The following is a 26,350-nucleotide window of genomic DNA, read 5'->3' as shown; positions in this document are numbered from 1 at the left end:
AGTAAGAGAGAATGGGGAAAAGTTATGCAAAAAAAATTATATTACTATTAATCATATTAGTGGTAATATTAATATTGTTTTTCTGAAACTCGTGTGTGTGATATGATAAATACCTAATTATAGAGTATTTTAATTCTGTCATCTCTTATAACCAAGATTCTTGATGTGTAAGAAAGCAGTTACCGATGTAATAGAGAAAATGTTAAGTAAAAGCTCTATAGTCTAGAATTTGAATTGAAAGTATCAGTATAATCTTATGAAACACACATGCCCGCATGCACACACACACACACACACACACACACACACACACGTGTGTAAATTTCCTAGCTCTTTCTGATCACAGAAAAGGCCTAGAAACAATGACCAATCCAGTAGCAGTTGCATTCATAGTGCCTAAATTATGGTTTTGAAATACCATTATTCATCAAAACAAATCAGGATTTTATGGAGAAATGACTGATTCTAGGTCAGAGTCAGGAAGTATTCTAGATGAGCCTGAAAACTTTTGTCATATCATATAGCAGGACCTCTACTAAAGACTACTAGGAACATCTCAAAGGATTGAAGAGATAACTGGAAGAGGCTTGGAATCGCCCCAAATGGGACAATTTGATCTTCAATAATGATAATAATGATAATCCAGTGGATTAAAACCCATCAAATATGCTTAAATCCTTGAGTTTACAAGGGTACTTTAAAAAAAGGGTCCCCTTCCGAAGGTGATAGACACAGTTCCCAATTTTGAAAACCTTTCCTGTACCACTGGGTAACCAAGAGGCAGAATGATCCCCTTTATAAAAGTATTACAATTAATAAAAAAAGAAGTGATAGAATATCACCATTTTGCAACCTCAAATAAGTTAATAGAAATAGGAATTAAGCACTAATGGCTGGTAATATTAGAAAAAAGAAAGAAAGGTGACACAAACAAATAGTAGAGCTTAACTCTATTGCTATTTTAGAGAATTCTTGACATGGATAGTGTATACAAGACTTATATTGGTGTTTGAATGTGTACACACCTAGAACTATTTTTGATGCCTAGTTCAAGTGGTCCAGTAGTTTGGTAGAAGTATATTATGACTATAAAATTATAGTTATTTCATAAATCTGTATTGAATATAAAACTTATGTACCATAGGATCGAAAAATATGGAGATATATAATATTTTGTGCAGTCTTATCTTACTGTTAGCATATTTCTTGTTCAGTGAAGGCTTGGGAGTGAGGAAGGAGTTAAGTAAATAAGTAAATAGGGAGAAGGAAAGGAAGGAAGGGAGAGGAAGGAGGGAAGAAACCAAGCAAAACATTATTTTTTAAAAAAACACTTTCCTTCAAGTTGAGGACAATAGACTAGACCAGAATGTGGAAATTACAGAAAGATTATAAAATACAAAACAAACAAACAAACAAAAAACAAAGCCTAATACAGAAAATCCAAGGGGAAGTTGCACATCTACTGTATGCTTACTCAATGTCCTAGGTTACTGGAGGTAGATGGGGGAAAAGAATTAAACCCTCTGACCAATAACACTTACCATTCTAAGAAACCACAAATTGCCCATACACTACGGTCCAGTTTCTATGCAGATACACATGTAGATAAATATTTTCAATAAGTGGGATAATAATTTACCTGCTGTTTTATAACCTACTTTTGTCACTTGACCATATGTATTGTGTACATTATCCCATGCCAAATATGAATCTATATCATAATTTGTAATTGCTTTGTAGTATTCCCTTGTGTAGATGTACCATTATCAATTTTCTTTATTATTAGGCATTGTTTTCATTTTTTATCTTTTCTTTTTTTTAACTTTTTATTTTATATTGGAGTATAGTTGATTAACAATGTTGTGTTAGTTTCAGATGTACAGCAAAGTGATTCAGTTACACATATATTGACATGTATCCTTTTTCAAATTCTTTCCCATTTAAGTTGTTACATAATATAATTTTTTATCTTTTCTGAACAATACTGCCATGAATAATCTTGTACTTATGTCTTTGTGCACATTTCTGCTTATTTCTCAGGATAAATTTCCAATAGTAGAAGTCCTGGGTCAAAGATGTGCACATACACACACACACACACACACCCACACACACAAAAGATGTGCACACTCAAAATTTTGATATGTATTTTCACATTAGTTACACCAGTTTATATTCCCATCCCAGACTATTGGGTATATGTCTATGCCACCTCTCTCCTTTCTAGCCCTGTGATCTTCCTCTAATATAAAATGGGGAGTCTAAATATGTCTCTTTTAAGATTGTTACCATAATTAAGTGAGAGAATGAATGTGTTTAGCCCAATGTTTGGCACCTAATAAGTGCTTAATAAATGCCAGCTATTGCTTTTAATAACATGAAATATGCATTTCTCCAAATCCTTACCAATATTGGGTAACATCCATCTTTCTAATCTTTGCTAACATGATGGGGAAAATGATGTATCATTTTACTTAGAAATTTAGGAATGTTGAACCTTTTTCTCATGTCATTTACACTTTTCTGTTTCTTCTTTTTTGAATTGCTTTGCATTTTCCATACTTACTTTTAACATATGCTCTTTTTCTTACTTGATATTTGAGGGTTGTTTTGTATATTAGGAATGTTGACTTGGTCCTAATTTGCAAGTATTTTCCTGCATTTTGTCATTTTCAGTTGGGCTTGTTTATGGCACTTTTTTTCCCTTACAAGATTTTAAAAGTACATTTTTAGGTAGCCCACTCCATTATTTGTTTGATTTATGATTTCTAACTTTCCCCACCTGAAAATGGCCAAAATATTTGTATATAACTTTTTTTAAACATCTTTATTGAAGTATAATTGCTTCACAATGGTGTGTTAGTTTCTGCTTTATAACAAAGTGAATCAGCTACAGATATACACACGTTCCCATATCTCCTGCATCTCCCTCCCTCCCACCCTCCCCATCCCACCCCCCCAGGCGGTCACAAAGCACCGTGCTGATCTCCCTGTGCTATGCGGCTGCTTCCCACTAGCTATCTATTTTACATTTGGTAGTGTATATATGTCCATGACACTCTCTCATCCTGTCACATCTCACCCCTCCCCCTCCCCATATCCTCAAGTCCATTCTCTAGTAGGTCTGTGTCTTTATTCCCATCTTGCCACTAGGTTCTTCATGGCCTTTTTTTTTTTTCTTTTTTCCTTAGATTCCATATATATGTGTTAGCATACTGTATTTGTTTTTCTCTTTCTGACTTACTTCACTCTGTATGACAGACTCTAACTCCATCCACCTCATTACAAATACCTCCATTTCATTTCTTTTTATGGCTGAGTAATATTCCATTGTATATATGTGCCACATCTTTATCCATTCATCCGATGATGGACACTTAGGTTGCTTCCATGTCCTGGCTATTGTAAATAGAGCTCCAGTGAACATTTTGGTACATGACTCTTTTTGAATTATGGTTTTCTCAGGGTATATGCCCAGTAGTGGGATTGCTGGGTCATATGGTAGTTCTATTTGTAGTTTTTTAAAGAACCTCCATACTGTTCTCCATAGTGGCTGTATCAATTTACATGCCCACCAATAGTGCAAGAATGTTCCCATTTCTCCACACCCTCTCCAGCATTTATTGTTTGTAGATATTTTGATGATGGCCATTCTGACCGGTGTGAGATGATACCTCATTGTAGTTTTGATTTGCATTTCTCTAATGATTAATGATGTTGAGCATTCTTTCATGTGTCTGTTGGCCATCTGTATATCTTCTTTGGAGAAATGTCTATTTAGGTCTTCTGCCCATTTTTGGATTGGGTTGTTCGTTTTTTTGTTATTGAGCTGCATGAGCTGCTTGTAAATCTTGGAGATTAATCCTTTGTCAGTTGCTTCATTTGCAAATATTTTCTCCCATTCTGAGGGTTGTCTTTTGGTCTTGTTTATGGTTTCCTTTGCTGTGCAAAAGCTTTTAAGTTTCATTAGGTCCCATTTGTTTGTGTTCTTATTTCCATTTCTCTAGGAGGTGGGTCAAAAAGGATCTTGCTGTGATTTATGTCATAGAGTGTTCTGCCTATGTTTTCCTCTAAGAGTTTGATAGTGTCTGGCCTTACACCTAGGTCTTTAATCCATTTTGAGTTTATTTTTGTGTATGGTGTCAGGGAGTGTTCTAATTTCATACTTTTACATGTACCTGTCCAATTTTCCCAGCACCACTTATTAAAGAGGCTGTCTTTTCTCCACTGTGTATGCTTGCCTCCTTTATCAAAGATAAGGTGACCATATGTGCGTGGGTTTATCTCTGGGCTTTCTATCCTGTTCCATTGATCTATATTTCTGTTTTTGTGCCAGTACCAAACTGTCTTGATTACTGTAGCTTTGTAATATAGTCTGAAGTCAGGGAGCCTGATTCCTCCAGCGCCATTTTTCGTTCTCAAGATTGCTTTGGCTATTCGGGGTCTTTTGTGTCCCCATACAAATTGTGAAATTTTTTGTTCTAGTTCTGTGAAAATTGCCAGTGGTAGTTTGATAGGGATTGCATTGAATCTGTAGATTGCTTTGGGTAGTAGAGTCATTTTTACAATGTTGATTCTTCCAATCCAAGAACATGGTATATCTCTCCATCTATTTGTATCATCTTTAATTTCTTTCATCAGTGTCCTATAATTCTCTGCATACAGGTCTTTTGTCTCCTTAGGTAGGTTTATTCCTAGATATTTTATTCTTTTTGTTGCAATGGTAAACGGGAGTGTTCTCTTAATTTCACTTTCAGATTTTTTCATCATTAGTATATAGGAATGCAAGAGATTTCTGTGCATTAATTTTGTATCCTGCTACTTTCCCAAATTCATTGATTAGCTCTAGGAGTTTTCTGGTAGCATCTTTAGGATTCTCTATGTATAGTATCATGTCATCTGCAAACAGTGACAGCTTTACTTCTTCTTTTCCGATTTGGATTCCTTTTATTTCTTTTTCTTCTCTGATTGCTGTGGCTAGGACTTCCAAAACTATGTTGAATAATAGTGGTGAGAGTGGGCAACCTTGTCTTGTTCCTGATCTTAGTGGAAATGGTTTCAGTTTTTCACCATTGAGGACAATGTTGGCTGTGGGTTTGTCATATATGGCCTTTATTATGTTGAGGAAAGTTCCCTCTATGCCTACTTTCTGTAGGGCTTTTATCATAAATGGGTGTTGAATTTTGTCAAAAGCTTTCTCTGCATCTATTGAGATGATCATATGGTTTTTCTCCTTCAATTTGTTAATATGATGTATCACGTTGATTGATTTGCATATATTGAAGAATCCTTGCATTCCTGGAATAAACCCCACTTGATCATGGTGTATAATCCTTTTAATGTGCTGTTGGATTCTGTTTGCTATTATTTTGTTGAGGATTTTTGCATCTATATTCATCAGTGATATTGGCCTGTAGTTTTCTTTCTTTGTGACATCTTTGTCTGGTTTTGGTATCAGGGTGATGGTGGCCTCATAGAATGAGTTGGGGAGTGTTCCTCCCTCTGCAATATTTTGGAAGAGTTTGAGAAGGATAGGTGTTAGCTCTTCTCTAAATGTTTGATAGAATTCGCCTGTGAAGCCATCTGGTCCTCGGCTTTTGTTTGTTGGAAGATTTTTAATCACAGTTTCAATTTCAGTGCTTGTGATTGGTCTGTTCATATTTTCTATTTCTTCCTGGTTCAGTCTCGGTAGGTTGTGCATTTCTAAGAATCCGTCCATTTCTTCCAGGTTGTCCATTTTATTGGCATAGAGTTGCTTGTGGTAATCTCTCATGATCGTTTGTATTTCTGCAGTGTCAGTGGTTACTTCTCCTTTTTCATTTCTAATTCTGTTGATTTGAGTCTTCTCCCTTTTTCTCTTGATGAGTCTGGCTAATGGTTTATCAATTTTGTTTATCGTCTCGAAGAACCAGCTTTTAGTTTCATTGATTTTTGCTAGTGTTTCCTTCATTTCTTTTTCATTTATTTCTGATCTGATCTTTATGATTTCTTTCCTTCTGCTAGCTTTGGGGTTTTTTTGCTCTTCTTTCTCTAATTGCTTTAGGTGCAAGGTCAGGTTGTGTATTCGAGATGTTTCCTGTTTCTTGATGTAGGCTTGTATTGCTATAAACTTCCCTCTTAGCACTGCTTTTGCTGTGTCCCATAGGTTTTGGGTCGTCGTGTCTCCATTGTCATTTGTTTCTAGGTATTTTTTGATTTCCCCTTTGATTTCTTCAGTGATCACTTCGTTATTAAGTAGTGTATTGTGTCGCCTCCATGTGTTTGTATTTTTTACAGATCTTTTCCTGTAATTGATATCTAGTCTCATAGCGTTGTGGTCAGAAAAGATACTTGATACGATTTCAATTTTCTTAAATTTACCAAGGCTTGATTTGTGACCCAAGATATGATCTATCCTGGAGAATGTTCCATGAGCACTTGAGAAAAATGTGTATTCTGTTGCTTTTGGGTGGAATGTCCTATCAATTAAGTCCATCTTGTTTAATGTATCATTTAAAGCTTGTGTTTCCTTATTTATTTTCATTTTGGATAATCTGTCCATTGGTGAAAGTGGGGTGTTAAAATCCCCTACTATGATTGTGTTACTGTCGATTTCCCCTTTTATGGCTGTTAGTATTTGCCTTATGTACTGAGGTGCTCCTATGTTGGGTGCATAAATATTTACAATTGTTATATCTTCTTCTTGGATCGATCCCTTGATCATTATATAGTGTCCTTCTTTGTCTCTTGTAATAGTCTTTATTTTAAAGTCTTATTTTGTCTGATATGAGAATTGCTACTCCAGCTTTCTTTTGATTTCCATTTGCATGGAATATCTTTTTCCATCCCCTCACTTTCAGTCTGTATGTGTCTCTAGGTCTGAAGTGGGTCTCTTGTAGACAGCATATATATGGGTCTTGCTTTTGTATCCATTCAGCCAGTCTGTGTCTTTTGTTGGGAGCATTTAATCCATTTACATTTAAGGTAATTATCGATATGTATGTTCCTATTCCCATTTTCTTAAATATTTTATGTTTGTTATTGTAGGTGTTTTCCTTCTCTTGTGTTTCTTGCCTAGAGAAGTTCCCTTAGCATTTGTTGTAAAGCTGGTTTGGTGGTGCTGAACTCTCTCAGCTTTTGCTTGTCTGTAAAGGTTTTAATTTCTCCATCAAATCTGAATGAGATCCTTGCTGGGTAGAGTAACCTTGGTTGTAGGTTTTTCTCCTTCATGACTTTAAGTATATCCTGCCACTCCCTTCTGGCTTGCAGAGTTTCTGCTGAAAGATCAGCTGTTAACCTTATGGGGATTCCCTTGTGTGTTATTTGTTGTTTTTCCCTTGCTGCTTTTAATATGTTTTCTTTATATTTAATTTTTGATAGTTTGATTAATATGTGTCTTGGCGTGTTTCTCCTTGGATTTATCCTGTATGGGACTCTCTGTGCTTCCAGGACTTGATTAACTATTTCCTTTCCCATATTAGGGAAGTTTTCAACCATAATCTCTTCAAATATTTTCTCAGTCCCTTTCTTTTTCTCTTCTTCTTCTGGGACCCCTATAATTCGAATGTTGGTGCGTTTAATGTTGTCCCAGAGGTCTCTGAGACTGTCCTCAGTTCTTTTCATTCTTTTTTCTTTATTCTGCTCTGCAGTAGTTATTTCCACTATTTTATCTTCCAGGTCACTTATCCGTTCTTCTGCCTCAGTTATTCTGCTTTTGATCCCGTCTAGAGTATTTTTAATTTCATTTATTGTGTTTTTCATCGTTGCTTGGTTCCTCTTTAGTTCTTCTACATCCTTGTTAAACGTTTCTTGCATTTTGTCTATTCTATTTCCAAGATTTTGGATCATCTTTACTATCATTATTCTGAATTCTTCTTCAGGTAGACTGCCTATTTCCCCTTCATTTTTTAGGTCTGGTGTGTTTTGACACTGCTCCTTCACCTGCTGTGTGGTTTTTTGTCTTCTCATTTTGCTTATCTTACTGTGTTTGGGGTCTCCTTTTCACAGGCTGCAGGTTCATAGTTCCCGTTGCTTTTGGTATCTGTCCCCAGTGGCTAAGGTTGGTTCAGTGGGTTGTGTAGGCTTCCTGGTGGAGGGGACTAGTGCCTGTGTTCTGATGGATGAGGTTGGATCTTGTCTTTCTGGTGGGCACGTCCACGTCTGGTGGTGTGTTTTGGGGTGTCTGTGGCCTTATGATTTTAGGCAGCCTCTCTGCTAATGGATGGGGCTGTGTACCTGTCTTACTAGTTGTTTGGCATAGGGTGTCCAGCAGTGTAGCTTGCTGGTCGTTGAGTGAAGCTGGGTCTTGATGTTGAGATGGAGATCTCTGAGAGATTTTCACCATTTGGTGTTACGTGGAGCTGGGAGGTCTCTTGTGGACCAGTGTCCTGAAGTTGGCTCTCCCACCTCAGAGGCACAGCCCTGATGCCTGGCTGGAGCACCAAGAGTCTTTCGTCCACACGGCTCAGAATAAAAGGGAGAAAAAAATAGAAAGAAAGAAAGAAAGAGGATAAAATAAAATAAAATAAAGCTATTATAATAAAAAATAAGAAAAAAAAATTATTAAGAATAAATGTATTAAGAAAAAAAATTTTTTTTAATCTTTAAAAATAGCTTTATTAATTTTTTGTAGTAAAAAATAAGAAAAAAATTATTAAGAATAAAATTTATTAAGAAAAAAATGTTAATTTTTTAAAATAAAAAATATGAAAAAACTTATTAAAAAATTTTTTTTAATTTCTAAAAATAGAAAATAAGGAAAAAATTATTAAGAAAACATTTATTAGGAGAAAAAATTTTTTTTGAGTTAAAAAAAAAAAAAAAAAAACACGGACGGACCTAACCCTAGGACTAATGGTGAAAGCAAAGCTGTACAGACAAAATCTCACCCAGACGCATACACATATACACTCACAAAAAAAGGAAAAGGGGAAAAATTAATATATTCTGCTCCCAAAGTCCACCTCTTGAATTTGGGATGATTCGTTGTCTATTCAGGTATTCAGCAGATGCAGGCACATCAAGTTGTTTGTGGAGCTTTAATCCGCTGCTTCTGAGGCTGCTGGGAGAGACTTCCCTTTCTTTTCTTTGTTCGTACAGCTCCCGGGGTTCAGCTTTGGATTTGGACCCGCCTCTGCGTGTAGGTCGCCTGAGGGCGTCTGTTCCCCGCCCAGACAGGAGGGGGTTAAAGGAGCAGCTGCTTCGGGGGCTCTGGCTCACTCAGGCCGGGGGGAGGGAGCGGTATGGAGGAGGCGGGGCAAGCCTGCGGCGGCAGAGGCCGGCTTGACGTTGCAGCATCCTGAGGCGCGCCGTGAGTACTCCCGGCGAAGTTGTCCCTGGATCACGGGACCCTGGCAGTGGCGAGCTGCACAGGCTCCCAGGAGCGGCGGTGTGGAGAGTGACTTGTGCTCGCACACAGGCTTCTTGGTGGCGGCAGCAGCAGCCTTAGCATCTCCCGCCCGCCTCTGGGGTCCGCACTGATAGCCGCGGCTCACGCCCGTCTCTGGAGTTCGTTTAGGCGGCGCTCTGAATCCCCTCTCCTTGCGCACCACAAAACAAAGAGGCAAGAAAAAGTCTCTTGCCTCTTCGCCAGCCGCAGACTTTTTCCCGGACTCCCTCCCGGCTAGCACCGAAGCCCGAGCCTCAGCTCCCAGCCCCCGCCCGCCCCGGCGGCTGAGCAGACAAGCCTCTTGGGCTGGTGAGTGCCACTCAGCACCGATCCTCCATGCGGGAATCTCTCCGCTTTGCCCTCCGCACCCCTGTGGCTGCGCTCTCCTCTGTGGCTCCGAAGCTTCCCCCCTCTGCCACCCGCAGTCTCTGCCCACGAAGGGGCTTCCTAGTGTATGGAAACCTTTCCTCCTTCACAGCTCCCTCCCACTGGTGCAGATCCCGTCCCTATTCTTTTGTCTATGTTATTTCTTTTTTCTTTTGCCCTGCCCAAGCACGTGGGGATTTTCTTGCCTTTTGGGAGGTCTGACGTCTTCTGCCAGCGTTCAGTGGGTGTTCTGTAGGAGCAGTTCCACGTGTAGATGTATTTCTACTGTATCTGTGGGAAGGAAGGTGATCTCCGCGTCTTACTCTTCCGCCATCTTGCCCCTCTCCGTATATAATTTTTTTACTTAACATTTCTCACATTAAAATTTCTAATCCTTCTGGAATTTATTTTGTTATAAGGTGAAATACAGTTTTGTTTCCAAATAGTTACCTAGGTGCCCCATCCCTTTCTTTCACTGATTTGAAATGTCTCTTATATACTAAATTTCTGTGTACACTTGGACTACTTCTAAACTATTTGGTTAAATTAAACTGTCTATTGTATAATTTAAAATATCATATAGGGCACGTTTTCCTTCATTACTCTACCTTTAGTATGCTCCCTTACATGTTTATTCTCCTAAGGAAACTTTGTAATCATTTTGTAAAGTATCCCCACCCCCTCAAAAAAAATCACATTGAGGGCTTCCCTGGTGGCGCAATGGTTGAGAGTCTGCCTGCCAATGCAGGGGAAACGGGTTCGAGCCCTGGTCTGGGAGGATCCCACATGCCGCGGAGCAGCTGGGCCCGTGAGCCACAACTACTGAGCCTGAGCGTCTGGAGCCTCTGCTCCGCAACAAGAGAGGCCGCGATAGTAACAGGCCCGCGCACCGCGATGAAGAGTGGCCCCCACTCGCCGCAACTGGAGAAAGCCCTCACACAGAAACGAAGACCCAACACAGCCAAAAATAAACATAATAAATAAATAATAAATAAAAGTTTAAAAAAAAAATCACATTGAGATTTTTGATTGAGGTTTTTAGATTTCTTGAAACAAACAGTAAATCTTGAATGTACATTTAAAACCTCATGATCACAGTTGTCATTTCATTCGAGTCTAATACTCACTAAGGGCATTTAAATTTTTTTTACTTAGTACGATCCTATGTAAATAGGTGTTTTATAAATATATTTTTATGGTGTTCATTGATTCAAAGACCAAAACTTTTCACTCCTAAAACTCAAAGGCATGTTATTTTCTCAGTAACAGGAAAATGTATTGTTACCTATGCATATGGTAAAATTTGAATAATTGTTTCAGAGATAGTTTTCATTAAGTTTATACAAAAATGCCCATTATGTTTTTATGTTTGAAAATTCAAAATACTTTTCTTCAATTAGTATGTAAGGCAGACTACTCTCAAATCCCTTAATTACACTAGTTATTAAGTTGTGTGCCGCAGACCGGCTGCAGAAAGCTAGAAGTTCCTGGCGGTGAGGGGTAAGGAACTGAAAAGCACCAGTATGGGGTCAGAAGGGCCAAGACAACTGATGGTTGCAAGGCGAGTTTATTCAAAGAGCATGAATGTATATATAGGTTTAGTATGGAACGAATATTAGACAATAAATCAGTAAACCTTGTATTTCCACATAATTCTGTCGCCACTATCTATGCGCCACTATCTATGCGTCAGCATGCCTTATGGGCCATTCTCTGGAGATACAGACTTCCCCTTCAGGGCAGCACGTCCTTCTTCTGGGGAACAACCAGGGGCTCTTAGATCCAGAGCAGGCACCTGGAAGGAAACTGGCCGCAAGCCATTTTCCTTTTTTACGCTCAATACCGCAGCGTCAGGAGTGCATACCAAGAAAGAGACAAGCAGTTCTCCGGAAAGCAGAAAGCTGAATAAGCTTACAGCTTGGGGGCCACCACATTTCCCCCTTTTTTATTATTTTTTAAAGCTTGATAATGTAGCTTTAAGCCATGAACATCCTGACGCAAGACAGCGAAGCGCCCCATTACAAATCTAACAACACAAGGTAATAAACCGATCACCAATAAAAGTAGTACACCAATTGATATCAGGCCTGAGAGCCCTCCATGAATCCATTGTATCGGGTTTAGCCCTTGTAGTTGATCTAATAATCCTTGAATCAAATTCTGGGGTCCATCTTCGTCCAGGTGGGCCTCTTGAATAGCTTGTATTTCGGCATTTAACTTTTGAATATCAAGGCTAATGTGTCCATCAGTCCATACACTTAATATATGCATAGAGAGTGATCCAACGAAGTATTAGAAGCAAGCTTAGTTACTCTAGCATTCATGTGAATGGGAACGTTATCCTTATACCAAAATACAAAGGTGGATAAATCTTCTCGTCTAGAAACAGTCAAGTAATTTGATTTCGATCTCCCCTCGCCTCCCTGACAAGTTGTCTCCTACTTCGTCGCTGCATTCTTCTCATCCGCCGGGGGAACCGGTTGGGGTGTGCTGTGGTCGATTGCGAGAGCCTCAGGCGACGCATTCTTTGAGTCAGGGTGTTTATTGGTGATGGCATGATAATGTCGAACCAAGCGCTCCGGGAGCCACCGCGGAGAGTCTGCCTCCCTAGGGAAAACACAAACATGGCCTCGGCCCCATACTAAAACAGGGTCTGGTCCATGCCAAAGGTTAGTCATGGGATCTTTCCATTTAACAAGCGCTTTTTCAGGAGGGGTTCCAGAAAGACCTGTAAACAATCGTTCATAAGGCGTGTGACTAAATGCATCTAAAGTTAAAAAATTTAAAATAAATAAAGCATGATTAAGCATAATCTGAGGAGATCTATCATATTCCCCCTTTTTTATTTTTTGTAATGTAATTTTTAATTGTTGGTTGGCACGTTCTACAATACCTTGACCCTGAGGATTGTAGGGAATGCCTGTTTTATGTGAAATATGGAAAGTTGCACAAAAATTGGCAAAAGCTTTACTCGTATATCCTGGAGCATTATCTGTTTTTAAAGCTTTAGGAATTCCCATAGATGCAAAACAATGAAATAAATGAGTAATTACATATTTAGTAGATTCCCCAGCCAAAGGCGTAGCACATATAAAATTAGAGTAAGTATCAACAGTTACATGAACAAATTGTAATTTACCAAAAGAGGGAATATGAGTAACATCCATTTGCCAAAGATGATGAGGGAGTAAACCCCGAGGATTGACTCCAAATTGTGGAACAGGAAGGTGGGGTAAACATTTAGAGCAGGACTTAACAATGTATCGGGCTGTTTCTCTAGAAATAGAGAATTGTTTTTGAAGCATAGCAGCAGATTGATGATGTAAATTATGTGATTGAGTAGCAAGATCCTGAGGTTGAGATAAACTTAAGGCTATAATCTTTGTATTTTCATCAGCCAATTGATTTCCCAAAGACAATGGGCCAGGGAGACCTGAATGGGCTCGAATATGTAATATGGCTACAGGAAAGTCATGCTGACGAATAATTTTTTGTAGTTGAAAGAAAGTCTGAAACAATTGAGAATCAACAGTATTGCCAATTATAGCAGTTTCTATGTTACGCAAAATAGTAACCAAATAATGGCTATCCGTATAGAGATTAAAAGAACAATGTGAAAAGATTTGAAAAGCCAAGGAAATCGCATGTAATTCAACTCGTTGGGCAGAGGTATGATCTGTTTGTTCTTTATGAAGTAAGTCATCAGAAATAACAACAGCGATGCCATTGGCAGAACCATCAGTAAAAACATTTGGGGCATTGAGAATAGGAGTTGAACAGATAGTTTTAGGAAAAATAAATAGATGTTGAGTAGCAAAATGAAGGAGCTTATTAGAAGGATAATGATTATCAATAATTCCTGAATATCCAGCAAAAGCAAGAGCCCAAAAATCAGAGACAAATAATAGCCAAGAATATTGATAAGTAGTATAAGGTATAATAATAGAATTTGGTTCATACCCTACCAACTGAATATTTCTTTTACGACCCAATTGAACAAGGGTTGCTATTAACTCATAATAAGGTGTAATGACTTTATTAGGCGTATTTTTCATATGAATCCATTCAAGAATTCCTGTTTCTTGCCATAATAAGGCGGTAGGGGTATGTGACGTAGCACAGATTATTAATAGTATAGGTAAAGAAGGCTCAATTCTAGTTAGCTGAGCAGATTGTATTGCTTTGTTTACAAGCTTGAGTGCTTGTTGAGCTTCAGAAGTTAAAATACGAGGGGAAGAAGGATCAGGACTTCCCTTTAGGATATTAAAAAGAGGCTGTAACTGACCCGTAGTTAATTTTAAAGAAGGTCGCAGCCAATTAATATCTCCTAATAACTTTTGAAAATCATTTAAAGTTTTAAGAACGTCAGTCCGTATCTCTATCTTCTGAGGTGTAATATTATAATTTGTGATATACTTACCAAGATATGAGAAAGGTGGGTTCATCTGTACTTTGTCAGCAGCAATGACTAGTCCTGATCGTGACAAATGACTTTGAAGGGAATTATAAGCCTTAAGTAAAATATGTTTATCAGAATAAGCAAGTAATAAGTCATCCATATAATGAATAAAATATATCTGAGGGAACTGTTTACGAACAGGGGCAATAACTTGAGCTACAAACTGTTGACATAAAGTAGGACTATTAGCCATACCCTGAGGCAGCATTTTCCATTGATAACGTTGCATAGGTTCTATAAAATTTAAAGAGGGTAAGCTAAAAGCAAATCGCAACTTATCAGCCGGAAATAGAGGAATAGTAAAAAAGCAATCCTTAAGATCAATAATAATAATCATATAATTTTTAGGTATAGCTGCGGGAGAAGGCAAACCTGGTTGCAGAGCTCCCATAATTACCATAGTTTGATTAACAGCACGTAAATCTTGCAATAAACGATATTTTCCCGATTTTTTCTTTATAACAAATATAGGAGTATTCCAAGGGCTATTAGATTTTTCTAGTCTGCCTAAAGCAAGCTGTTCATTAATTATATTATGGGCCGCCATTAATTTCTCCTTAGAAAGGGGCCATTGGTCCACCCAGACAGGATTATCAGAAATCCAAGTTATAGGGTCAGCATGTGGTGGAGGAGAATCCAAGGCCCCTAGAAAAAACCCAAGCCTGTTTTATCCGGTTTATTATCAGTCTGTAAGGGTAATTTATTTCCCTGTTGATTTTTTCCCAAACTATTCCTAGGATCATACCCTTGATTTAACAATATATTAGTTACAGTAGGGTTGGGACTAAGCAATAGGATTCCCATTTGTTGTAATATATCTCTTCCCCAAAGGTTAACTGGCAATCCGGGCAATACGTAGGGTTTGAATATTCCTTGATTACCTTCAGCATCCTGCCAATGTAGGTATTGAGAACTTTGTTGTGGAGAATTAGATTGGCCAATACCTTGTAACTGTGTAATGGTTTGGTGCACAGGCCAATTTTTTGGCCAATGTATAAACGAAATAACAGAAACATCAGCACCAGTATCTAATAACCCAGAAAAAGGCCTTCCATTTATTTTTAATACCAATTGTGGTCTTTCCCTACCAATTTGTTGAATCCAATAAACTGCATCAGAGGAACCGAAAGCCCCAGTTCCTCTTTTGTTATGTTGTAAAATTTTTCCTTCTGGTATATATGGAATTAATAGAAGCTGAGCTATTCGCATACCGGGCGTGATAAGAAAAGATCCTTTTGATGTTTGAACCATAACCTTTAATTCCCCTTCATAATCAGCATCAGTCACCCCAGGAATAATAGTTAAGCCTTTCATACACATACTACTTCTTCCAAGGATTATACCAACCGTTCCCTGGGGTAAAGGCCCAAAAGTTCCCGTAGGAAGGGCTTGGGGTCCCATATCCGAGGTTAATAAGAATTGGGTGGAGGCACAGAGGTCCAGTCCTGCACTATTTGGCGTGGCCCTTTGAAGGGAGGAGATTCCATTCCCTCAGGAACAAAGGTCTGAGCTGGAGGCGGTGGAGCAGGTTGTGGGGAGATTATTGACATTGCTCCAATTGTTTGATGGGGCCGGAGCAGGCCCCTCCGGAAGTTTCCCGACAAGGGAGTTCCATCTTTATGAGTCACTGATCGACATTCTTTAGCCCAATGCCATCCTCTTTGGCATCGGGGACAAATTGTGGGAGGAGGAGATTTACCTTGAGGCACAGAATTTATGACAGGCATATTAGGAGTATCAACAGTACAATTTTTTGCAAAATGCCCTGGCTTCCCACATTTAAAACAGTTTTTACTTTTAGCATTTGGCCCAAATCCTGCCTTAGTTAGGGCTGCAGCTATAGCTGCTCCCTGTAAGTAAGATGATCCAATATCAGAACAAACTCGAATATAATCCTCTAAATTTCCTTTCCTTTTCCATGGACGTATAGCTGCTTGACAAATATTATTAGCATTTTCGAAAGCCAATTGTTTGACGATAATTGCTCCAGAAGGACCATCAGAAATAATTCTATTAACAGCCTGTAATAATCTAGCCACAAAATCAGCATAAGGTTCATCTGCCCCTTGCCTTATTTTAGCAAGGTCTTCAGTCCTAGTGGAGGCAGGTAAATGTTTCCATGCATGTAGAGCTATATGATTGATCTGAGCATAAGCCACAAAAGGGAAAGCTAATTGATCCTGTAATAACTGATGTTGTCCTTCCCCAATCAACATCTCATAATTTACTAGCACATTATGTGCAGTATTTCTTTCAGCTTGTTCAGCAGCCTTTTCATAATATTCTGATTTCCAAAGTAAATAGTCGCCACCAGTGAGACAAGCACGAGCAATAGATTTCCAGTCTGCTGGAGGCAATGCTTCTGTTGCAATAGTATCCAACATAGTAATAGTGAAAGGGGCTATAGGCCCATATTGTGCACAGGCTGCTTTTAAATCTTTCAAAACCTTAAAGGAGAGAGGCTGATATTCCCGATTATTTTGTTGTGGATTTTGAGGATTGGGTCGTTCCACCACCGGACAGCAGAATAAAGGATCCTCCCCTCTATTAAGAGCTCCCCGTACTGCTTGTTGTAAAGGACTAAGCTTAGGAGGGACAGGGACAGAGACATGTAATTGCTGTAACCGCGGAAGAATATTTTCATCAGGATATTTTTCAGCCTCATATTTGGCTTCTTCACCCGCTATATCAAAAGAAAAGTCATCATCATCAAGTGAATTGACACTCTTTATCCTCGGTGGCAACGGAGGAGCAGTAGCTACTGCAGCAATATGTTCTACAGATTTAGCTGTTAATTTTGGAACTGAATCATAAATTGGATTAAAACAATCTTTTATTAAATTCCACAAGCTAAAAATGGAATCTGAAACAGAAGATGGTCCATGTACTTCATGATATTTAGATAACTCATCTCCTACACGAGTCCAAATTGCTAAGTCCACTGATCCTTCTTCAGGGAACCAAGGACAAGCATCATATACTAATTGCAAAAATTCCAGAAGTTGTGAGGTAGTTACCTTAGTTCCACGGGCTTTTAACATTGAAAGCAAAACCTGAGCAAATAAATCACGCTCCTTAGAGCCCTTTTGTCCCATATTATTTTACTTCTGACTCTTTCTCGAGTTACCGTCCTAAAAACGAAATTATTTCTTGTGGCCACACTATCTCACTCGAGAGTTCTACTTACCTGAAATCTTCCGAAATGCCTCACGCACTCAGGTCCCTGTTCGGGCGCCACTTGCCGCAGACCGGCTGCAGAAAGCTAGAAGTTCCTGGCGGTGAGGGGTAAGGAACTGAAAAGCACCAGTATGGGGTCAGAAGGGCCAAGACAACTGATGGTTGCAAGGCGAGTTTATTCAAAGAGCATGAATGTATATATAGGTTTAGTATGGAACGAATATTAGACAATAAATCAGTAAACCTTGTATTTCCACATAATTCTGTCGCCACTATCTATGCGCCACTATCTATGCGTCAGCATGCCTTATGGGCCATTCTCTGGAGATACAGACTTCCCCTTCAGGGCAGCACGTCCTTCTTCTGGGGAACAACCAGGGGCTCTTAGATCCAGAGCAGGCACCTGGAAGGAAACTGGCCGCAAGCCATTTTCCTTTTTTACGCTCAATACCGCAGCGTCAGGAGTGCATACCAAGAAAGAGACAAGCAGTTCTCCAGAAAGCAGAAAGCTGAATAAGCTTACAGCTTGGGGGCCACCACAGTTGTGCCCATTTTAGTTCCTTGTTAGTTTATATTTGTTTCAGTAGTGTTCCCATTACTTGTTCACAGACATTTAAATAGAAGAAACGTCAATCAGAGTCAGAACCATGAAGGCCTTTCTATAAAAGTGGATGCCTGTTAGCCAAAGTTTAAAAATTATTTAATCCACCTATGAAAAACAAATCAGTTTTCAAAGTTTCCTAAATTTCTTGGCATAATCTAAGCTTTTCAAATTAATATAACCAAATTAATGATTCTGTTTCAGTAAAACCAGATATACAATAAGGCTTTAAATCACTTGTAAAACCTTTTAATGACCATGTACAAATAGCCTTTTGATATAAATGGGAATTATGTTACTCATTTATAGAGGAAATTGAGGCTTTGAGGAGTTAATGTCAAATTGTAGGAGGAAAGGAAACTAATATTTTGAGTACCAAATCAACCAAGAGCTTTATTTGGTGTTTTCTCAGGTTATCTTATTTTAAATAAGTAGATAATTTCCTGACAGTAAATGTGATCAAGCTTTTGGTGCATAATGTAACCACGTAATATGTCTCTGTCTTACTTATTCCTCCTGTTTGTTTACTTTCTTTATTCAACTGTGATTGTTTACTCAGTTTTTATATAATAAGAGTAAGCCCCTATATCCTGCTTTTGATCAGATGTCTAGGTATCTGTGGTTGATTATAATAATGATCTTGATCATTTTTCTTTGTTTTTTAGATTCCTGAATTTGATAACTTATACCTGGATATGAATGGAATTATACATCATTGTTCCCATCCTAATGATGATGATGTTCACTTCAGAATTTCAGATGATAAAATCTTTACTGATATTTTTCACTACTTGGAGGTGTTGTTTCGCATTATTAAACCTAGGAAAGTGTTCTTCATGGCCGTTGACGGTGTGGCTCCTCGAGCAAAGATGAACCAGCAGCGTGGGAGGCGTTTTAGGTAAAACATTTATGGTTTATTTTAGAGTACTATTTAGATTAATAAAATATATTACTTCAAAGGTAATTGACTTAACACAGTGCCATCTCCCATTCACGTTTCTTTTCTGCTTAAATTTCCCCCCAGAAGTGGAAGTATCTCAGACTTACAATGTCACATTTTATCAATCAAGTAAACGAATTAGGAATTCAAATGAGGTGTCATTTCTCAAGATATATGATGGGTTGTATAAAGTTACTCTGTTGTTCTCTGTCACAAATTTTTCAGACTTCCTAAAACTTGGTAATTTGGAAATGGTAGTAGTAGAGAAAGTTTCTGGAGTATTTCTTCCTGAGCTGTGGAACTGCAGAGTGAACTGAGAGATTGTTCTAATGAGAATATCACTGACATTTAATGTGACCCTGGGCTAGATGCTGACCCTGCTTGAACATGGGCCCCCACTGGGTAGAAAGGCAAATGACATTAGAAGGGGATGGATAGAGCATGAGAAGAGAACTAAGTTAGGACACTCGAGATATTATCAGCCTAGTGTATGACTTGGGTAGTAGGAGAAGCAAAAGGTTGAAAAGGAGTTGTATACAGAGAGAGGATTTTAAAGTCAAAATCCTGGACCTGTGGAATATTTCTAAATAACAATGAAAACATGCAGTGTCCTTGTTATGAGTAACAGGAGTAAAGTTAGGAGGGCTGTTGGAACTGAAGGAAAGAAACCCTGAGTCTAGTGAGTTTGATAGGTCATTAGCATAATAGATCCTTTCCTTTCATCACAATGGCAGGTAAAGAAGTAGAAAGGGCACCTATGAATCAGATGTGGAAATCATCAAGGAAGGTGGGAGAGTACCTTGGAGAAGGCTAGCAGTGAGAATGGGAAGAGGATGGTAAACTCTACTAATTTAAATATCAAAAGAGAAAAGATACTGAAGATATTGGAACTGTGAAATCCTTGAAGACAAGGGCCATCTCTTACTAAAATTTAGATTCTCAAGTACCACCCAAGACTTACTTAATCTGAACCTCTTAAAACTAGGCCCTGGAAACTATGTTTACCAGATTCCCCTGGTATTTGTTAAACTAGTTTTGGGGCACTGCTGGGCTAGATAATCTAGTGTTGAGAAAGGGTTATATAAGCCCACTGTATCAGTCAGTTGCAGGTAATAGAAATTTAACTATTCTGAGCAGAAAGAAATATAATACAGAGGATTGGGTGCCTATAAAAATCATTGTAAAAGCCAAAAGGTTGTGAATTTAGGTTCGCCTTTAAGAGTGACTTCCAGAACAACACCATAGAACTCACCCACTGATGGCATCACTACTGTAACATTCAGGAAGGTGAGGAGTTCAGAGGCCCTGACCAGAACAGGTAGTTCTAGGAATTTATTCCTTTAGCTCTGATCCAGAGATTAAGAAGCTAAGTCATATCCAGAAGCCTAGCTGCAGGGAAGCCTGAGAGTTTAATTTTTTTATAGCTTTCTTCCAACCTCTCTGGTATCAGAAGACAGACTAGGAGAGAGGAATGGGCGTCGAGGGCCAGTTGACGCTAACCACCTCAAGCGCTCACTCGGAACTGCGGCGGCATCGAGTGTGCCATGTTTCCCCCAAACCCCCCCCCGCCCCCGTCAGCTTTTCCTCGTTCTCCACAGCGACTGTTTTCTTCCCTCGTAATCTTTAATCCTTATCTCTTCGCATCTCTGCCGCCATCTGTCTTTCATCCCCACCGTGCCACTGAAACTTCCTTACAAGATTATTAATAGACTCCTTAAAGGGGCTAAATCTAGAGAATAATTCTGTCTTTATATTACTTCATTTATCTCTGGTATTAAGCAGGGTTGACCATTATTTCTTTCTTGAACTTCCTTCCCATGACCTTCAGGTAACTATACTCTGTGACCGGGGATTGAACCCGGGCCCTGGCAGTGGAAGTGCCAAGTTCTAACCACTGTACACCAGGGAATTCCTTCTGACTGTACCTTCTTAATCTCCTTGTTATATTCTCTTCCTCTGCTTTGTCTTAAATATTGATGTTTCTTAAGGTTCTGTCCTGGGTCCTGAGATATCTTATCCAATGACTTTAAGTACTGAATCTGTACTGGTGACTCCCAAATTTATCTTTCTGGTGGATATCTCTTTCCAGAGCTTGTATACATCCAAATGCCTGCTAAATGCCTCCTCTGGATACCATAGATACATTTCAGGCTTAACATATTCAGAACTGAACTCATCTTTGCCTCAAACCTGCCTTCCTTCTATGTTTCCTGTTTCCATGAATGATAACATCATGTAAATAGCTGCTCAACTCCAAAGTCCGAGAGTAATTGGACTTCTCCCTCTTCCTTATTCCTCACATCTAAGTCATATCTACCTACTTCTTTTCATCTTTACTGCTACTGTCAGCCTAGGCCACCATAGTCTTCTACCTAGATTACTTTAATAGTTTTACCTTGCCCCTGTCCCAAACATTCTCCGTATTGCAGCTACATCAAACATTATGGCTGTTTAATTTCTATTTCCCCACTAGAGTGTAAACTCCGAGGAGAGGAATCATTTCTTTTTTGTTGTATCCCAAGAACTTGTCACATAGTAACATTGAATAATCATTTCTTCAGTCAAAGAAGGAAGGGGAGAAAAGAGGAAAGAATGGCTTCCATTGGAGAGATTACAAATGAGTTGATATCTTCAGAGTTTTTGTTATATTGAAGAGGTTGGTAAGAGAGAGGTTAAATACGAAGAAGAGTTTGTTTATCACAGAAATAGAATTCCACAGGGCACAGTAGATAGAGCTATAGTAACAAGGCTGTAGAAAATGTACATAAAGCAGGACTTCCTAACTTGTATGCCATGTGGCATATTTGTGTGCCACACATGGGTTACTGGAGAAGCCAGATTGGAATTGGGATGCCAGTATTCAAACCTGTGTCTATCGGACTCTAAAAATCATGTTCTTCTTAGTAAACCCTGTTGCCTCAAAAATGAGATCATTTTGGCTACTGATATCATTAATGTTATTAGGCTTTCATTTTAGATGTTTTCATGAGGAAACCCAAAGATATACATTACAATTTTATAATTATTTTTATATAATATTCTTAGAGATCATTGTAATGATGTACTTCTTATTTGATATTATTAAATGTAGTGTGTATAATGAATGTTTATGCTATACTTTTGAAATTATTTCTAGAACTAATATGCTGTATATTTGTGATTAGAAAAGAATTACTTTATAATAAGTATTTGTAACATTCTTTGTCAGTTTTATACTGTTATAATGTTCTACTTCTATAGTCCCTAGCTGAAAAACTCAATTCTTTAAATAAAAAGAAACAATTCTGAGGCTCATCTTTATTGATTATAGACATTTCAAAACTTATATGTTTTGAACTTAAAATTGATGAATTAGTATTTTAGTTACAAAAGCTTCTAAATAACCGTTTACTTTATGTAGAGATCTCTATTTTTTCCGGAAAGTTGAGCACTTCTTTTCCCCCTTAACATTTAAGGTCAGCAAAGGAGGCAGAAGACAAAATTAAAAAGGCAGTAGAAAAAGGAGAAACTCTTCCTACAGAGGCCAGATTTGACTCCAACTGTATTACACCAGGTAAATTCACTGAGAGAAAAATTCTGGCAGATTTAAAATATAAATGTAAATTTATTTCTCTTTTCTAACCTCTGTTTATTTTGTCCTTAGGGTTCTATTTGCTGTATTTTCCCAGTTATGTCTCTTCATGAGATGGTTTGGTCACCTTGGTCATAAATGCCCCTATGGAGACCCACTGTAGGGTTTTATAGATGCTGATAAGGGCACCTATGGACAGGACTCTCCCAGATGCACAGAATTCCTGATCTAGCAGGAACTTACAAGATCAGTCCTACTTCTGCCGTTTATTTGTATGAAAGCTGACTCAATGAGGTTGTGGTTCACCCAAGTTCATAGAGCTAGCTTGTTGTATTCAGGAGAAGAAACCCGTTTTCCTCGTCTAGAGTGCTTACTGTTCTTCTCAGAGGCTGTTAAGATTTCTGTGACTTTAAGGCTGAATTACTTTATCAGTATTACAAATTTAATCTTATATGCAACAGCACAGTCTGCCCTTCCTAGAGTTTTGTCTAACATCATTATAATCCTTTACATTGAAAAAAAATCTTATAATCGTACTTTCTGATTAATTCTTTACTATGGTAGTTTTCTCTTTCATTAAGTCTCCTAATGACACATTGCCCAATTTAAGAACCAGTTTTATCGTTATACAGTTTAAGACTGTATTGTCTTTGACTATTGACTATCTGGGCTTTTCCTGAAACATAATCATTGTAGACTCAGTTTCCAGATTAATAGTAATTTTTCAGGTTAAAAATAGTAATGATAATAGTTGTTGTTATTGGCAATCTTATTGAAGCTACATGCCTTAAAAAAAAACAAAAAACTTCAGAATCCAGCAGAGAAATAGAAGATTGAAGTTTGTTGGAGTGTTGAAACTCTGCCCTTCTGTGAAAATATTTGAAGCATAGTCCTGAGGCAGCAGTAACATTCCTTGAATTTCCCCATCTGACATTAACTTCATTTTGGGGTGCCTGGTAAAATTGGAAATAGTTGTGATATTTGCTTGGGAAAGATACAACATTACTCGCTTTTCAAGATAAGCGAGAGAGCTTTCGACCTCCTTGGGAGATCTTATACATAGCTATTCCCTGGATACCCATATCCAATTTCATGCTGTCACTGGGAACTCACTGTTTTTATATCTCTCTCAGATTAAATTTTTAAAAACCTTTTATTTTTAGGGACTGAATTCATGGCCAGGTTACATGAACATCTGAAGTATTTTGTAAATATGAAAATTTCTACAGACAAGTCATGGCAAGGAGTTACCATCTATTTCTCAGGCCATGAGGTTATTATCTTATTTTATTTAAAGAGTTTTTTAAATTTAATCTTGAGAAACATAGCATATTACCGCATTTTTTTTTAAACATTATATTTAGACTCCTGGAGAAGGAGAACATAAAATCATGGAATTTATCAGATCCGAGAAGGCAAAGCCAGATCATGATCCAAACACCAGACACTGTCTTTATGGCTTAGATGCTGACTTGGTAGGTATAATGTTTATTGTATTATAATCTTATGCCATTGTAGTTAAATATCTAAGAAACTTGGTCTTAATAAAAGAAGATTTCTGGCTGTGGGAACCAATATCGAAGACCTAATAATGATGGCTACTTCTGCTATTACCAAAGTTCTAAAACATTTGGAAAAGGAGTTCTTTTGCCATAGTTTATGATGAACAGGTCTCTATAGTTAGTGTTCACACCTGACTGACCCTAGTGCTATGAATACTCCGCTGAGGTCAGGGTAGAGGGCCCTTTTTACTCTCATGCTTAATACACGATTTTTAATACCACCTGATCTGATGACTCCATAACCCAAGTTTACTAGACTTTTTTTGTTTTAACTTTCTATTACAGAAATTTGCAAATATAAACAGATGTAAAGGAGAGAGCATAATGAACCTCCTTGTGTCCTTCATCTGTCTTCAATAACCTTCAGCTCCTTTCCCTAATCATCTGTCTCCTTCCTCCTCCTCCCCTGGATTCCTTTTTTTTTTTTTTAAGACTTTTTTCTTTTTTTAAAATAAATTTATGTATTTATTTATTTTTGGCTGCATTGGGTCTTCGTTGCTGCGCGCGGGCTGTCTCTAGTTGCGGCGAGCGGGGGCTACTCTTCGTTGCGGTGCACGGGCTTCTCATTGCGGTGGCTTCTCTTGTTGCGGAGCACGGGCTCTAGGCACGTGGGCTTCAGTAGTTGTGGCACGTGGGCTCAGTAGTTGTGGCTCGGGGGCTCTAGAGCACAGGCTCAGTAGTTGTGGCGCACGGGCTTAGTTACTCCGCGGCATGTGGGATCTTCCCGGACCAGGGCTTGAACCCGTGTCCCCTGCATTGGCAGGCAGATTCTTAACCACTGCGCCACGAGGAAAGCCCATCCCCTGTATTCTTGAAGTATATGACATGTATTATTTAATCTATAAATATTTCATGATGGAGAATATTAAAAATAATGATAACCCCAGTGACATCCCACATAAAATAAAAATTAACAAATCACTGTTTAATATATAAATAACCATTTAGTATTCTCATTTCCCTGATTGCTTCGTAAATGTTTTATTTCGTTTGAATCCGGATTAAAAGAAAATAAACAATATACATTGCAATCGGTTGATATGGCTCACTAGACTATTTGACTTACTTTGGGGATTAGAATACTGTGTGAGAACATTAACTGAAAATATCCTTTTCCAGTTTTTTCTGAGTTTTCACATACTAAAGGTATCTTGGCCTCCAGAATAGTCCTGTATTCTTCTGTCATGGAAATGCTGTTGCCCTAATTCCTTACCCATTCCTCCGTGGCAAGTGGAAAGGTGTAAAAACCAAGAGAACATTTTTGGGATGTTTTTTACGGGGGTACAGTGAGTGGTTATAAAGGTTATGTGAGTCTAAAGTGAACATTTTTTTCTTAGAAAAGTACACACAATTTACCCAATTTATAGCCTATAGATGGATCATATTTTGATATTTATACATTTAATTTGCTAATGAATTGTTTATTTTCCTTAAATAAGCGTGTTCTCTACATAGAAACGTTTTTTGATTGCTTTTGTGAACCCAATGCTATAAAAAATGAGAGAATAGAAACATTTCTTCATCATTTTTCAACAGATTATGCTTGGATTAACAAGTCATGAGGCACATTTCTCTCTTTTAAGAGAAGAGGTTCGGTTTGGTGGCAAAAAGACACAAAGGTAAATCATACTACCTATGTATCAGAAGGTAGAACAGAAATTAAATTAGGAATAGTAATCCCTTAACAGGTATATGACCTGTAAATATTTTCTCCCAGTCCATGGGTTGCCTTTTCACTCTGTTGGTAGCATCATTTGATGTACAAAATTTTTAATTTTGATGAATTCCAATCTATTTTTTTCTTTTGTTGCCTGTACTTTTTAGTGTAATATGCAAGAAATCATTGCTGAATCCAATGTCATAAAGCCTTTTCCCATTTTATTCTAAGGGTTTTATAAGTATTAACTCTTACATTTAGGTCTTTGATCTATGTCGAGTTAATTTTTGTATGTGGTATAAGGTAATGGTCTATCTTCATTCTTTTGCATGTGGATGTCCAGTTTTCTGAACAACATTTGTTGAAAAACTGTCTTTTCCCCATTGAATGATCTTGGCTCCCTGGTCAAAAATCACGTGACCATATATGCAAGGGTTTGTTTCTGGGATCTGTATTCTATTCCATTGTTCTATATGCCTGTCTTTATGCCAGTACCACAAGTATTTCGATTACTGTACCTTTGTGGTAAGTTTTGAAATCAGGAAGGATGAGACCTCCAACTGTGTTCTTCTTTTTCAGGATTATTTTGGCTGTGTGGGGTCTCCTGAGATTAATAATTTTTAAGATAGATTTTCTGTTTTTTTTTGTAA

The 26,350-nt window shown here is 38.1% G+C and overlaps 1 protein-coding gene across 3 annotated transcripts in view; it reads left to right on the top strand.

Annotated features, from left to right (window-relative positions):
- Positions 1–26,350, top strand: part of XRN1 (5'-3' exoribonuclease 1) — a 116,879-nt gene that overhangs the window by 5,044 nt on the left and 85,485 nt on the right. For all 3 annotated transcript variants that reach the window (XM_007188077.3, XM_007188078.3, XM_007188076.3), the window contains exons 2-6: positions 18,636–18,868; positions 22,366–22,463; positions 23,645–23,754; positions 23,846–23,956; positions 25,580–25,662. In XM_007188077.3, coding sequence (XP_007188139.2) covers positions 18,636–18,868; positions 22,366–22,463; positions 23,645–23,754; positions 23,846–23,956; positions 25,580–25,662 — 635 coding nt within the window. The remainder of the gene's footprint in view (positions 1–18,635; positions 18,869–22,365; positions 22,464–23,644; positions 23,755–23,845; positions 23,957–25,579; positions 25,663–26,350) is intronic.

This window comes from Balaenoptera acutorostrata, chromosome 4, assembly GCF_949987535.1.
Source record: "Balaenoptera acutorostrata chromosome 4, mBalAcu1.1, whole genome shotgun sequence".
Lineage (NCBI taxonomy): Eukaryota > Metazoa > Chordata > Mammalia > Artiodactyla > Balaenopteridae > Balaenoptera > Balaenoptera acutorostrata.
This window is presented reverse-complemented; position numbering and strand designations above follow the sequence as displayed.